General features: G+C 31.2%; 1 protein-coding gene across 1 annotated transcript in view; it reads right to left on the reverse strand.

Annotated features, from left to right (window-relative positions):
- Nucleotides 1-12765, reverse strand: part of LOC106465989 (ubiquitin carboxyl-terminal hydrolase 14-like) — a 38839-nt gene extending 26074 nt beyond the window's left edge. The window contains exons 1-4 of the mRNA XM_013926240.2: nt 12578-12765; nt 4490-4635; nt 3890-3922; nt 3591-3695 (exon numbers count right to left, since the gene is read on the reverse strand). Coding sequence (XP_013781694.1) covers nt 3591-3695; nt 3890-3922; nt 4490-4635; nt 12578-12593 — 300 coding nt within the window. The 5' untranslated portion in view covers nt 12594-12765. The remainder of the gene's footprint in view (nt 1-3590; nt 3696-3889; nt 3923-4489; nt 4636-12577) is intronic.
- Nucleotides 12766-14487: the final 1722 nt, after the last annotated feature.

Below are 14487 nucleotides of genomic sequence, written 5' to 3' on the forward strand. Positions count from 1 at the left end.
GTAATAGTTTACAGTACAGGTGGTTTGAATAACACCACCTGACCCTAGTTACATGATACATCCTGTTACAAGAGATTACCAAAGAATACAGAAACAATATATTACAAAGAAAATTATTTTACAGCACTTAATAGATTAGTCCTGGTCACATTCCTCTCATTATAGGCAAGTTATGTTGGAATTTGAAACTTAAGCTCTTCAGTGTATTGATACCCCAAATGTGAGAATGTCATAGCTTCCCTGTATCATTAAGACAAATGTGTTTAGTCTGTTTCACAACCAACATATGGGTTTTATTGTTGTCACTTGTACACTGAGTTTTAAACCCTTTTCAAAATATCAGAATAAACTTTTATATATCAGTTAGACTGTTTTAATTATAAAGCAACAACAACAGAAGTGTGGGTCTTACTAGAAGTACAAAGTAAAGATAGTAAGAAGGAAAAATATAAGCTTCTTACGTGGTACTCGTACTAGTAGTACGTACAAATCACACAAGTTTATCCTTGTAAATACTGAATTATATTTTTATTATGAAATAAATATAAAATAAAGCTAAATTATTGATCTTACAACTACTAATTAAAATGTAAAAGAATATAAAAAATCACAAACTCTTTCAGTTTCAGTTCAAAGTGCCAAGTCTAATTCACATAAAGACCATGCACTTACCACTCGATAGATATTAACCCTAACATTCGTGGATCAACTTCTTTCTTAAAAATATATCTATTTTGAGTATATATATTTTCAATATAATGATTAATATAAACAGATATATGATACAGCATGACTTAAGCTGCTATAGAAAAATAATAAAAGTCACATAAATCTCATGCAGTAATTTCCAGAAGCAAATTTTCTGAGGCTTATAAAAAGTACTATTGACCAATACTTAATACAACCTCTACATAAAATAGCAGTTAATATAATAAGCACCCTTCACGTTCATATTGTAGAATCCAGAGAACAACGTTTCATCACGTACTTGCTTATCATCCTAAGATTTGTAAAACGTGAAATACAGTGATTGGGATAACATGGAACTGAACTTGACATCTTCGACTATGATTGGCTAAAAGTTTTACAACCGAGGTTTAACACGCCCAGACACTGTTTATAAAGAAAACAGACTAGAAAAAGGTTTAGATACCAATCATAGATGACAGGACCAGTGCTAAAGTGCAAGGAAAAATTTTTTTAAAATGTTGAAAAAAATTTTCTTCTTAGAGGGCACTTATTTATAGTCTCAAACATATTTTTGGATTTTTTTTATTAAATTTCTCTTCAAACAATACAATTTTGTTTCAACAATTGCATGTTATGCTAATATTAAAAAAAATTAAATCTGAAATCCAACAAAAGATAAGTTCTCTATAATTTTTTCAATTCACAAATATGATTTTGCCCTCATGATAAGACAACATGGCCACAGTAGGTAACGGGTTAAGACAGGAAGGTGTGAATAAATAAGTGGCTTCAAAAGAATGAAGGGATGAGAGGAGCTTCTCTGGTAAGTTTGCTAAATATTCTGATATCTAAGCAAATCAAGAAGATGGGGGGGTCTTATTTTATATTCTAGCTTTTCAATATGTAAAGTTTTTAATTGATTAAGCATTGTTGACATTGTATGGTAGAAGCAATAAAATGTAAATTGAACAACAGACATGCCATGCAACACACAAGAGTGAGTGTTGAGCAATTTTCTTTAATATTTCCTTTTGAATTATGAAATTAAATCTTATATAGTATTCAACTTTGATTTATTAACTACATTTTCAAAATAATTCTGTGACAACTCATGTCACATGCATTTGGACCCCACCAGTGCACATAGAATTTGCCTTTTGACTACGACCTACTTACATGTAAGTAGGTATGCAACTCTTGTGAAAGTTCTTTACAAAAATGAAACTAGTGGATGAAATTCTTTAAATTTGAGATGAAAGGTCCTACAAACATACAGTTTTTGAAAAATAAAATATTTAATTTTTATTTTTTTCTAAAGCAATGATTTTCTCGTGCCTTTTTTTCTCTTTTCACATGTACTCCATCCAACATGCAAAGTAATTTTCATTTTAGGATTAAAATATTTTTATGTGAAATCCTTATAATGTCCAGGTAGTTATGAAACGTTTCTCAAGAAAATCTTTATATTTTATGTTATTTTCACAAACAAATAACTGTACAGGTTTGGTCGATTAGACCAATCTCATAACCACCATAAAAAAAAAGGAAATAAATATAAATTATGCTTTTTTTCATCCTAGAATGACTACAAATTATAACACGGAAACATAAATGTTTAGACAAAATATCTTAAATCTCATAACATTATACATTTATAATTATTTATTATATTGACCTTTTAGCCATGCCTGGCTAACAACATAGAAGTTATAATGACACGGCACACGTGCACTCATTACCGTATCCAATAATATAAAACTGACCTTTAGTCTCTACAAAGTGACCTGTCTTGGCTATGTTTTAGTGGACTAGTATTTTGTAAGATTCAGTCACATTTCAATTATTGTACATTATATATGTATATAGATTACTATTTACAAATAATTTCTTATACTTATTTTTTTTATAACATAGAACAGTAAATTAAGAAATAAAGCGATCAATTATCTCTTCTGGTTCCGACCTTTGTACTCTGTTGCTGCTTGTCGTAGCTTGCTAAGTCTTAAGAAATTTTGCACGTAGAGGATGTGAAAATGAAATAATTTTTTTTTAGGTTTTATATATGCATTTGAATAACCAAAAAATCATAAATTACTATACTGATACCATAGAATTCCAATATAATTTATCAAGCTTTGTAGTTAAGCTGTATTTCGGTCTAAAAAAATATGAAATTTCGAGCATACTAAAGACACAATCTACCTCTTTGAAAAATTGGTTTGAAAGAATGAGACGGCATTCTAACACTTTAAAATGGCTGAGTAAGCCACTAGGGGGACATTCTGAGCTCTCAAGTAGTTATTCATATGCATATATATAGGGACTGTTTCCAAAAAATGGAAAGAGGTGAGCAAGGCCACTGCGTTTCATTCAGTACATGAGCAATATCTCAGCAAATAGAAAAGATAGAAGGTTTTTATTTTTTAAATATTTACTTTTAAATTAAGAAATTAAATATATAATACTAAAATTTGAATTATAATCTACAGTTTGATACCAAACTTAATAACATAAATTCATAAAATAGTAGTTCCATAAGAAACACGATGGCATTGCCTTTGACCTGTGACACAGATGAATCAGTAGAAACAGGCCTGGTAAATAGCAAAAAGACCACATCCCTTGAATTTGTTAATAATAATTGCACAGTAAGAAAGCCCCGACATGAGCCTCAAAATCCGCTTTTGTAATAGCCAGATGGGTCTTAAAGCACCAAAGTGTTAGCCCTAAACACTTAAAAAATAAGTCATTTGACTATAGAAAATGGCATAATAAATCTGATATGGCATCCATACAGGAAAAAATCTTCCTACATAATATAAATTACTCTCACATGTAACCAAAAGTTAAAATGTTTTGAAACTAAATTTTAAATACATGAGCCTTAAATTTTTACGTACAGCAGTAGCTAGTTCACTTTCAGTCATGTCTTCCATAAAAACTGGTTTTTCAGTTGGCTCGCCAGGAAGTTCTTCTTTACTTCCCATCAGCAACACAGTTGCACCCTAAAAGTTAATGTAGAAAAAATGATAAAAATAGCTGCAATTTAAAATAACTGAATAATATATGTAGTATTGCACATTAAAATATTTGTTAGACTATAGAACTGTCTAAAATTAAACAATATATAGTTTTTTCTAGCTTACATTAAACTTATGGCATTTAAAATAAAAAAATAAGTAATTATCTACATACTTACATCTTTAAGCTTCAAATTTCCCCAACTTTCATCCTGTAAATAAATATAATTACTTTAACTAATACACAGGAACATTTGATAGCTTAAAAGATATTGACAAATATATATATATATATAGGTAAACGTATAAATTATTCTTTTTTTAGTTATACTATCAAACACAGTTGTTAATTTTTAAGAATTTGTTGGTCGGCTATTGGTTCAAAGTTTACTTTTAATAGAGAGACTGTTTTAATAGTGTTACCATGAACACAAAATAGGGAGAGGGGTTAACTGACACTGTTTTATAACAGTAGTTTTTACTTTTCATTGCTAAGATATTTCTTTTTTTAGTTATACTATCAAACACAGTTGTTAATTTTAAGAATTTGTTGGTCGGCTATTGGTTCAAAGTTTACTTTTAATAGAGAGACTGTTTTAATAGTGTTACCATGAACACAAAATAGGGAGAGGGGTTAACTGACATTGTTTTATAACAGTAGTTTTTACTTTTCATTGCTAAGATATTATATGCTTCAAAATTTTAAAATTTCTGAAAATTAACAGTTGGCAGAAAGTGTTGTTAATGTGTGTGTGTGTATATATATGGACCTGTCTTACCTTTAACGTAACTCCTTTTAACATCACCTTTTGTCTGTCAGGTTGCACACCTGTCAAAGCAAACAACTGGGCCTTGAAAACCATTGGTACTTCATCAGTATTCACTTCAACATCTGGAAAGACTTCTTTTCCCCACTTTACTTTTACTAGTGTCAAACAAAAAAAATTATATATATATATATAAGAAACAATTTCATCAGTATTCACTTCAACATCCGAAAATACTTTTTTCCTTACTTTACTTTTATTATTATCAAACAAAAAAGATTGAGAAAATACACTTAATATGTAAGAAATACTGTTTATTTTTTTTAACAACTAAGTGTGTCCCAATAAAACATTACCAGTATAAGTAGAGTCATTTACATTTCAGATAGTGTGTAAAAAATATTAGACATATATACATACTAGAACAGTGCAGGAATATTATTGATTGTGGTGGACATGCCAAATTTTAAGTGAAGTTAAAGAATTTATCAACAGAAAATCAGAAGTAGTAACTTGTTAAATTATTCTTTATCTATTCTTTCCTTATTTTAGCATCACAGAGCACCTGTTTCAAAAGGATGCATATGTACAATACTTCCTTGGACTCTTCTTTCACACTGACTGAATTCTATGGGTCACCACAAAAGAATTATCTTATGATTCCTTAGATTTTTTTTCTATTAATTTCAATTACTGGGTTCTTCATACAACTTTCCAATGCATCTGAACATTTTAACTGAAAGTATTTTCTGATGTTTCAGCAATTAATTGATATGGATCTTTGTCAAAGTACATAATTGAATAAAATGCTCTTTAGACTTTTTATTAAATGAAGAAGCAATTTGAATAAACATTTCAATTACTTCTTTAGAACTATCTAAAAGTGATGCCATAAAATTTGAATCAATGACCTAAACACATAACCTTAAAATATCTTGATTAACAATACATAGTAATAATTTAACTTCAACTGACAGGTCAGAGCAACAATATTTTCTGTCCAAATTTGCAGTTCAAAATAAAGAGGATACTAAGTTTTAGTAACATAACTTTCAGTGCTAACATGATTAACAAACATAAAGCTTGTAAATTAATACTTCTTTAAATGGCTTTCAATTCAAAACAAATTCTAGTCCTTTCCACTTAAGAAAAAAAAAGTAGCCTCCATGAAAAAGCTTTTCATTTACTTAAACACTTGTCATAAGCTTCTTCTGAAGTTCATTCATAACTGTAGATTTTTGAAAATTTTCAATTAAGCATCACTATCAAGGGTCAACCATCATCCAACTGCATCATTATCTCTTTGTCTATATATAACGCAACAAGCTCCATTGTTATGTCAAATTATCAGTGTTAAAGTAACAACTAATGAATCTCCACCTTAAAAACTGCTACAGGCAATATTTAAATATCATTTGATAGAACAAGTTGTAAACTATTTAAATCAAGGTACAGTGAATAAAGTGGTGTGAGAAGTAATAAGGAAAGTGATTAGATTGTACAAAAGAGTAACAAAATGCTGTGAAAAGTTTAGAAACTTAGGAACAAATCTCAGCTCTGAGAATTTTTAATGTTTCTTTAGATGTTATTTTCATTCCTGAAACAATTTTTGTGTTAAATTATATATGTTTGAAAGTTAAGGCAATTTCTTCTATGATGAGACACCAGATACAGTCTTACTAGTTTTAAAGTGTGATGGCAATAGCAAATTACTCCAGTGACCCAAATCCTTATTTACTGAGTATTATTGTTAAGTTTATCACATTCATACAATACACATAAATAAAAGAGCTTATATATTCTTTGATAGATTGTTTAGGCAGAGAATTCATGATGAAATTTAGCTGAATGGATGGCAACTGCCTGTTGTAGAAACACAAGAATAGAGTACGATATTTCGGAAGTCTTCCGCCTTTCGACACGTTGTTCTCTACACTTGTGTTTCTATAACAGGTAGTTTCTATCCATTCAACTAAATTTCATCAAAAGAGCTTAGAATTTATAAGGGTAAAATGTATTTATAGATTCCTGGATTGTGAAGTCCCTTGAACAGTTGTAATATAAAAAAACAAGCAAAGTACCACCCCACTGACAGTGCTAAGAGCTACTCAACAATAACATATGGTAAATCTACATTTTTATTCTTTATGTCACATTTTGAAATGTGAATGATAGTGTGATTAATTCCTAACAATTTAGTGTAGAATATCCTACTTGTGAAATAAAATTTGACATCAGCATTATTCATGTCCATTCTCCCATCATTTCAAAAGTGAACATTGAGCTTTGCCTGCATGCATAGCTTTTCAAATGGGAGACAGATGAATGCTTGGACAGACACCATGGTTCGCAATATATATAAGATAATAAAATACAAATTGTCTATTTATTGAGTTTTTTGGTGGTTTTCTCTTCCAAGGCCCATGGTTTATAGGTAGAATGCCGTCTTGTCCTTTATTGTCACTGGGAGAGTCCTCCCTTTATAGGTAGTTGGATGAATCCACTGGCAGCTCCAACCTTGACAATCCTCTGGAAGTGGTCTTGACAGGAACTCCAGGCTCCTTGGGCTTCTGTCTCTTTCTTTTTGTTTTTCTTTCAATACTTTGATCATGTCTAGCATATTTTCTATCTCAGTTTGTACCCTTGTAGTCATCTTGAAAGCAAGTTAAAGTTTAGTCAATATCTTATTGTATTTTTACCAAATATAATGATCCACTCTGACACCAGTGTTGTAGCATAGTTCTTTCTTTGGCGGGTTCTTTTATGTTATCCGATGAAAGTAATTCAACATCCAGTCCACATAACAATAATAAATTACTTTATTTCCTTCTTTAATATTTCAACAAATTTGAAAACTTGCATACTTCCATAAATTGCTGTAGGCCTACATTTCAAATGACATTAACTAATGTAAAACTATTCAACTTACTTATTCAAAGAAACTTTAATAGCAAACAAAATGACTAGTTCACTCTGTTTTGAAATCATCCTATACTCTCTGACAACCTAACAATGCTTCATTGAATGTTATATTTATAATCTGCTTTCACATATACTAGAACATTGTAACATTCTTAGAACTTTCTAGTAGGTCTCCTAAGCTTATCTTATTAAATCTTTTTGACTCTCAACATTATCATTAAAATCTGCAGCTCCCTCTATCTAACCTTTGAATCATACAAATTACAACATTACATAAACATAGCTTATAAATTTCCATGAACATGTTTAATTTATGCATTTATCCCTCTAGGTTCAGTGTTATGTTAATCTAATCCAATCATTGATGCATTACTATCACTAGTGTATTTTACATATTACAAAAAGTACAGCTGCAACAGGGTGAACTGACTTTTATTACCCTAGTGACACAACATATGTATTCAAAAATGTATTACAGTGCTCTATTGCTAGTAGTAAAGCTAATGGACTTTTCAAGAGTATTTATACACACATTGATAACAAACCAAAAGAAGTAATTATCTTTCTATATAAATCTCTAGTTAGGCCTCACTTGAAATACTGTGTTCAATTTTAATCTTCTTATCTAAGAAAGGATACTGGTTTATTAGAAAGAATCCAGAAGAGGGCTGTTTCAGGGTTACTGGCATAATTCCAAGAATGGAAGGATTATTGTATATAGACAGGTTAATATCTCTTGAAAAAAGAAGGTTAAGAGGTGATCTTATTGAAGTTTACAAGATCATCCAGGAGACAGATAGCATAATGACATCTGATTTGTTTGTGTTGTATCTTAAGACAAGAGGACTAGGACACAAATTCAAGCTTAGAAAACGCAGGCTAGATTCCCGTGAATGAAGTTTTATTTTTCTAGTAGGATGATTGACTTATGATTGTTTGTTTGTTTTGAATTTCGCAAAAAGCTACACGAGGGCTATCTGCACTAGCCATCCCTAATTTAACAGTGTAAGACTAGAGGGAAGGCAGCTAGTTATCATCACTACCGCAAACTCTTGGACTACTCTTTTACCAACGAATAGTGGAATTGACCGTCACATTATAATGCCCCCACAGCTGAAAGGGTGAGCATGTTTGGTGTGACGGGGATTCGAACCCGCGAGCTGAGCACCCTAACCACCTGGTCATGCCGGGTCTTGACTTATGAAATAGGTTGCCATTGGCAGTAATGGAAGTTGGAATTTTACAAGTTTCAGAGGGGAATTGATCATTTCCTAGGAAATAAAGGATGGGTTTAAATGTTTAACATGTGATTTGCCCTATTTCTACAGCCTGGTTATGAAGAAGATTACAGCATTTTCAAATTTTGCCAAATATTTAGGTTTCTTTAATGAAAAAAAAAGTGAGACTGTAGAACTTTTAATGAAATGTAAATGTGTTTCAATTTATATAATTCATGAGTTCATTTTTATGCACATATTAACTGAAAAAGCTTCATTAATATTGGTGCTACAAGAAAGTGTAACATGCAGACAACAATAAACCACGTGGCCCTTCAAAGCTGTTCTTGCACACCCACCCTTGAGAAAAGGTACTAATATCATACTATAAAAAATGGCATTAATCTGCGTAAATGGGTATAAAGAAGAAATACATGTACTGTTATAATATTTGATATAACAGTACATGTATTTCTTCTTTATACCCATTTACATGTACATGTACTGTTACAATAATGTACAGTAATGTACTGTTATAATATTTGATATAAGAAATTAGAACCTTAAGGAAAGGACCGTACAGTGTTTCCCTGTATTTTTAGTGGGTGCTTTACTACCTACTGAATCAGAATTTAAATACGAGTCTTTAAAATAACCAATACTATACTTTGAATTTTCATCTAATCTATTTTTTCATTTCTAAGGGGTAACAAGAAAGCTGATGGTAAGCTGTGGGAAATATTGTTAGTATGAATCTCTTGAATGGAAAAAAGATCAGGAGATTAAAAATTGATAAAACAACAGGACCAATGTTTTTACCAGAGTTTTAAAGCAGGTCAAAGAGTGAGACATACAAGCCTCTTTCTTTAATTTTTTTTTTGTAGGTCAACAAACAATGAGCAAGTGCCTGAGGAGTGGTTAATAATGCTTGGAGACATCTTGAATGGCTAATGAAGAAAAACTTTAACATAAGTTTAACATAACAAGAAATGTACAATGTTTCCACAAGGTTTTGTCATCAACAGGTACAAGCAGTTTACACTGACACAGATATATATATATATATATGTATGTACATACAAAGTGGGTTCCTCTTCATCGAATAAGGATTGGTTAGTTCTTAATGTTAACCCTATCTTTAAAGGGTGTGATAAGAATTGCCCTGGAAATTATTGATCAGTTAGTCCTACTTCTGTAGTAGGTAAACTCTATAGTCTGATAAAAGGAACTTTGCAAAATCATTGCAAAAACATTAAAAAATTACCATGGATTCACTAAAGGAATACCTTCCTTTATAACATGTAATCTGTTAACTTTTTCAAGGAATGGATGCAGACTTGGTGTGTTTAACTTTTCAAAAAGTGTTATACAACAGATTAGCTAATAAAATTGCATAAATGTGGGTTGGGAAAGACTACAAAATTGGATTGTAGGATGGTTGGATGAGAAAAATTAAAAGTTGTTATTAATGGAGTCGATTTAAACATGACCTTTGTTACTAGTGCTGTGCCTCATGAGTCAATGCTTGGGCCTTTATTTTATATTTACATTAATGATGTTCATAAGTAGTAAATTAGTAAAGTTTGCAGATGAATTTAAACTTGTGGGTATTTTTATCTGTATTTAGGATGTTAAGGTATTACAGAATTGCTGAGATACACTGATTAGTTGGAACAAGTATTGGCAAATGATGTATAATTATAGTAAGTGCAAGGTAATGCAATTAGGTGATCAAAATTGGGATTACGTTTCAAACAGATGGAAACTTACTCAATAGCACAACTGAAGAAATGGATTTTGGCATAATGGTGTATAAGTCACTCAAGCCACCAAGTCTGTTTCTAGTAACGAAGCTATAAGAATTTTAGGACTTATTTATACACATAGATAAATAAAAGTCAAAAGAGGTAATTTTCTTTTTATACAAATCACTATCTAGCCTCATTTGGAATACTGTATAGTTTTGGCCTCCTTAACTAAGAAAGGATACTGACTTATTAGAAAAGGTTCATAGAGGGCTACTAGGATGTTTTCAAGGATGAAAAAAAAAAAAAAAGTCATTTTATAGGAACAGTTTAAGACCTCTTTAATCAATATCCTCTTCAGTAAAAGAATGGTAAAAGATCATCTTATCAAGCTTACAAGATCAACTAAGGGATCATTAGGATATAGACCTTTGATTTCTTCGTGCTAGATCCTGAATAAAAATGTGTGACAGGACAAAGTTTAAGATTAGGAAAAAACAGCCCAGTGTCTATTAAAAACACTTTCAATTTTTTTAACTGTGTGTATGGCTTATGGAATCAGTTACTAATGGCAGTTTGGGAAACTGCCAATTTCAGAAGTACTAAAAAAGAAATCAATAATTTCCTTAAAAATGATTGGTTCATGTAAGTTTCTTCTTCACAAGGGTGGGTGTAGGAACAGCCCTGAATTCAGGGGTAAATGGTCCTTTGTTGTCTCTTCGGTGTGTTAATCTCCTAAACTGGTTAAACCTTGGGAAATATTATTAGGATTGTAGTCAAAAATATTAATAACAGTAAGGGTAGTCAATCATTTCAAAGAACCACATTTGTTTTCTTCTGTGCTGTTTTATTTTATGTTAATTTAACGAAATACGTAAAATATTGTGATTTGTTGGTTAATTCAGTTTCTTCTTGTGCTTCATAGCAGTTCCAAATATCTCTGTATTATTAACCAAAGTATCCAACAGTTGGACAGTGAGACTGGTTTACATCCATATAGAAAAGACAAAACTTTATACTCTTATTGTTAGAATAAATGGAACAATCATGCAGGCCAACAAGTCATGTAACTATAAGCTTTGTAATGCTATTTATAGCTACATATACTACACAATGGTTCATAAAAAGGCTTTTGAATGCAAAAGATTGGGAAAACATTTAGATCTGTACCCCAGTAAACCTAATATTAATAAGCTATCCTATATTAATTGTGTATCTGTTTATCAACAAACTCCTCCAACAGTTTTTGAATTAGCAGGACCAAAGTAGGCATGTAGATATGAGGTGGCCAGCAGGGTGTCCTTATCTATATGACACAATCCCCCTGCCAAAGGGGAGTAAAACATATTTGGAAGGTCACCCAGACATAATGGGAGTGTAAGGGTATGTTTTCAGGGTTGCTGAACCTAAACCTGGCATTGTATTGTGTGTATCTGGCACCTGGGGGTACCATGTTTGAAACTGTGTACATACACTGTCACCCATAGTCATATGTTAGACATAATAAACATTATACACATTTTCAGCTACAATAGGTGTACGTCTTAATGGAGTTTATTTTTGGATATGGACTCCCTCTGAATATAGTATAGGGATAATGGAGGAGCTTAATCAATACATTGAGGTATCTGTGAATCACGAGTGGGCATTTGACTTTGAACCCCACAGCTAAGCATGGTATTTTATGCTAGTTATGAAATTGTGTTAAATATTACTTGTTTTTAAATGCTATATTTCACAGTCCCCTTAACTAGTCTGTTAAAGATTTTATTTGTATCACATATATTATCTATCAAACATGACGTGTTCAATGAGTTACATAATTTATGTGACTCACGGTTCAGTTTTTACAAGCAAAAAAGTACGGAAAATACCATTTTCAAACTTCACACTGCACTCAAGTTCATGTATGACGTAGGCTAAACGTCCAATAGGCAATAAAATTATAAATAACCGGCAAGTTTGGGCGACAAATGTTTATTTTTAATTCTAATAATAATAATGAAATAAAATTATATATTCATTTACAACTTCATTAATTAGTTAGTTTTAATGGTAAACTACAATTCATGGAAATAAATAACACTGAAATAAAATTATATATTCATTTACAACTTCCTTAACAAATTAAACAAGTTAGTTTTAACGGCAAACTACAATTCATGGAAATAAATAACAAATAATATCCAGATGTGATTAAACACCTTTTTTTTTACCTTTATATAATGGCATACTCTTGAAATAACTTACTGACCAAAACACCGAACGTAATAATCAAAATGTACCATTAACAAAAACAGCAAGTTCCAAGTTTAACTATTTGTTAGTTATGGAGAAACAAGTCACACCACACAGAAAATGAGACAACATACATTCTCCAACTTCGTTGACAGCGCCACTACCCACCTTCAAAAGTTAAAAAAATGGTTATTGTCTAAATTATGGCAAATATAATTTAACAACAACAGCCATAATAATAACAATAACAATAAAAAGAGTGATAAACTTTGTCATTTAATAATATTTATTAAATTCAATTTGTAGAAATTATCTTATAAATGCTTGTAATTTATAAAAAAAATCAAATTTAATCTTCATGTTGAGTTTGTGAATAACTTATTTACTAGAACGCATCTACTCAAATGTACATATTCTTCTTTGTTGCGCCCCAGTGGCTCTCAGCGGCAAACCAGGAGGGCTTATTATACTAAAACTTGGTTTCGATACTTGCGGTGGGTAAAGCTTACATAACTCATGTGTAGCTTTGCGCTTAACAACAAACAAACAAACAAAGAGCTGCTTTGCTTTCACTCGTAAGTTCTTAGAATGAATACCCTAAAACATATAATTATTCTAACTTAGTGCAGCTTGGTATTTAGTACTTTCAACTGCACAAATTTTAGATTTTGCATGTTCAGTTTCTGATATTGTAAAATTTGATTTAAGTTTTCTTCTACTCTATTTCTTTGAAACAGATTAGCTTTCAAGACACTTTTCCTGCCTGTTACCCTGGTTTAATTCGAAGCAAAAAAGTTAATCAAGTCTTTGCTAAAGAGTAAGACTGAATTTGTATGACATGCAAAATAGATTCTTGGGAAAATGAAATTTCTCTGTCGATAAAACAATGTTAAATTTCATGCCATATCAACAACCTTCAAAGAAAAAGAATTATCCTCCCTAATTTTGACCTGATAGACCGAATGGAAGGTAATTACTGAGTAGCACTAGTCGCTAACCCTTAAGGTACTCTAATAGAATAGTGGGATTGGACTATTACCCTTTTAACATATTCACGATCTCAAAGCGTGGAGTGCAGTTTGTGTTTTTTGCAGAAACAGCATTAACCCCCGGATTTATAGTTAGACAGAAAAAGCACTAAGACACGCCCGGCTCTCTAAGCCAAAGAATCAACAATAAATCAGTACAAGAAAAAATTGTAGTTTGTTTGCTTGAAAGTTACAGTTCAGAAAGTTACATCAATCATTTATAAAAAGAACAGAACTGATAAAAAAAATAGCATTTATTTCAAAAAAGTATAGTTTCCTATACAAATTAAGTAATTTGTACAGATAAAGAACTGGCTTGAAAATAATGTTTTCGGTGTTATATGCAAAAATCTTATCGACTTCGATATATTGTAGGAGAAACATTATAAAAGCACGAGTGTTAAATACAGGAATGCGAGAAAATATTTATCTATTTATATAAATATAATAGTACTGTCTATTATCTGTTGGTTGTCCACTTTGCCCCCTGTAGATGGATCTTCACCAAATTTGGTATGGAGATTTATTGGGTCCATGGGGAGATACATACAAATTTTCAGTTTTGCGGTTTTATGGCCGTTTTGTGTTTTTTACTACTACCTCACTTCCTGAGGCTGGATCTTCAACAAATTTGGGTTGGAGGTTCATTGGACCCATGAGGGTGATATATACAAATTTGCATTTTGCGTTTTGCGATTTTTATGGGCGTTTTTTACCACTATTTCACCCCATGTTGATGGATCTTCACCAAAGCTGGCATGAAGGTTTGTTGGGTCCACGTGGAGATACATACAATTTTGCGGTTTCACATTTTTGTGTTTTTGCAGTTTTTTATGGGTCATTTTTTGTGTTTTTTACAA

The sequence above is a fragment of the Limulus polyphemus genome, unplaced genomic scaffold (assembly GCF_000517525.1).
Source record: "Limulus polyphemus unplaced genomic scaffold, Limulus_polyphemus-2.1.2 Scaffold2115, whole genome shotgun sequence".
NCBI lineage: Eukaryota > Metazoa > Arthropoda > Merostomata > Xiphosura > Limulidae > Limulus > Limulus polyphemus.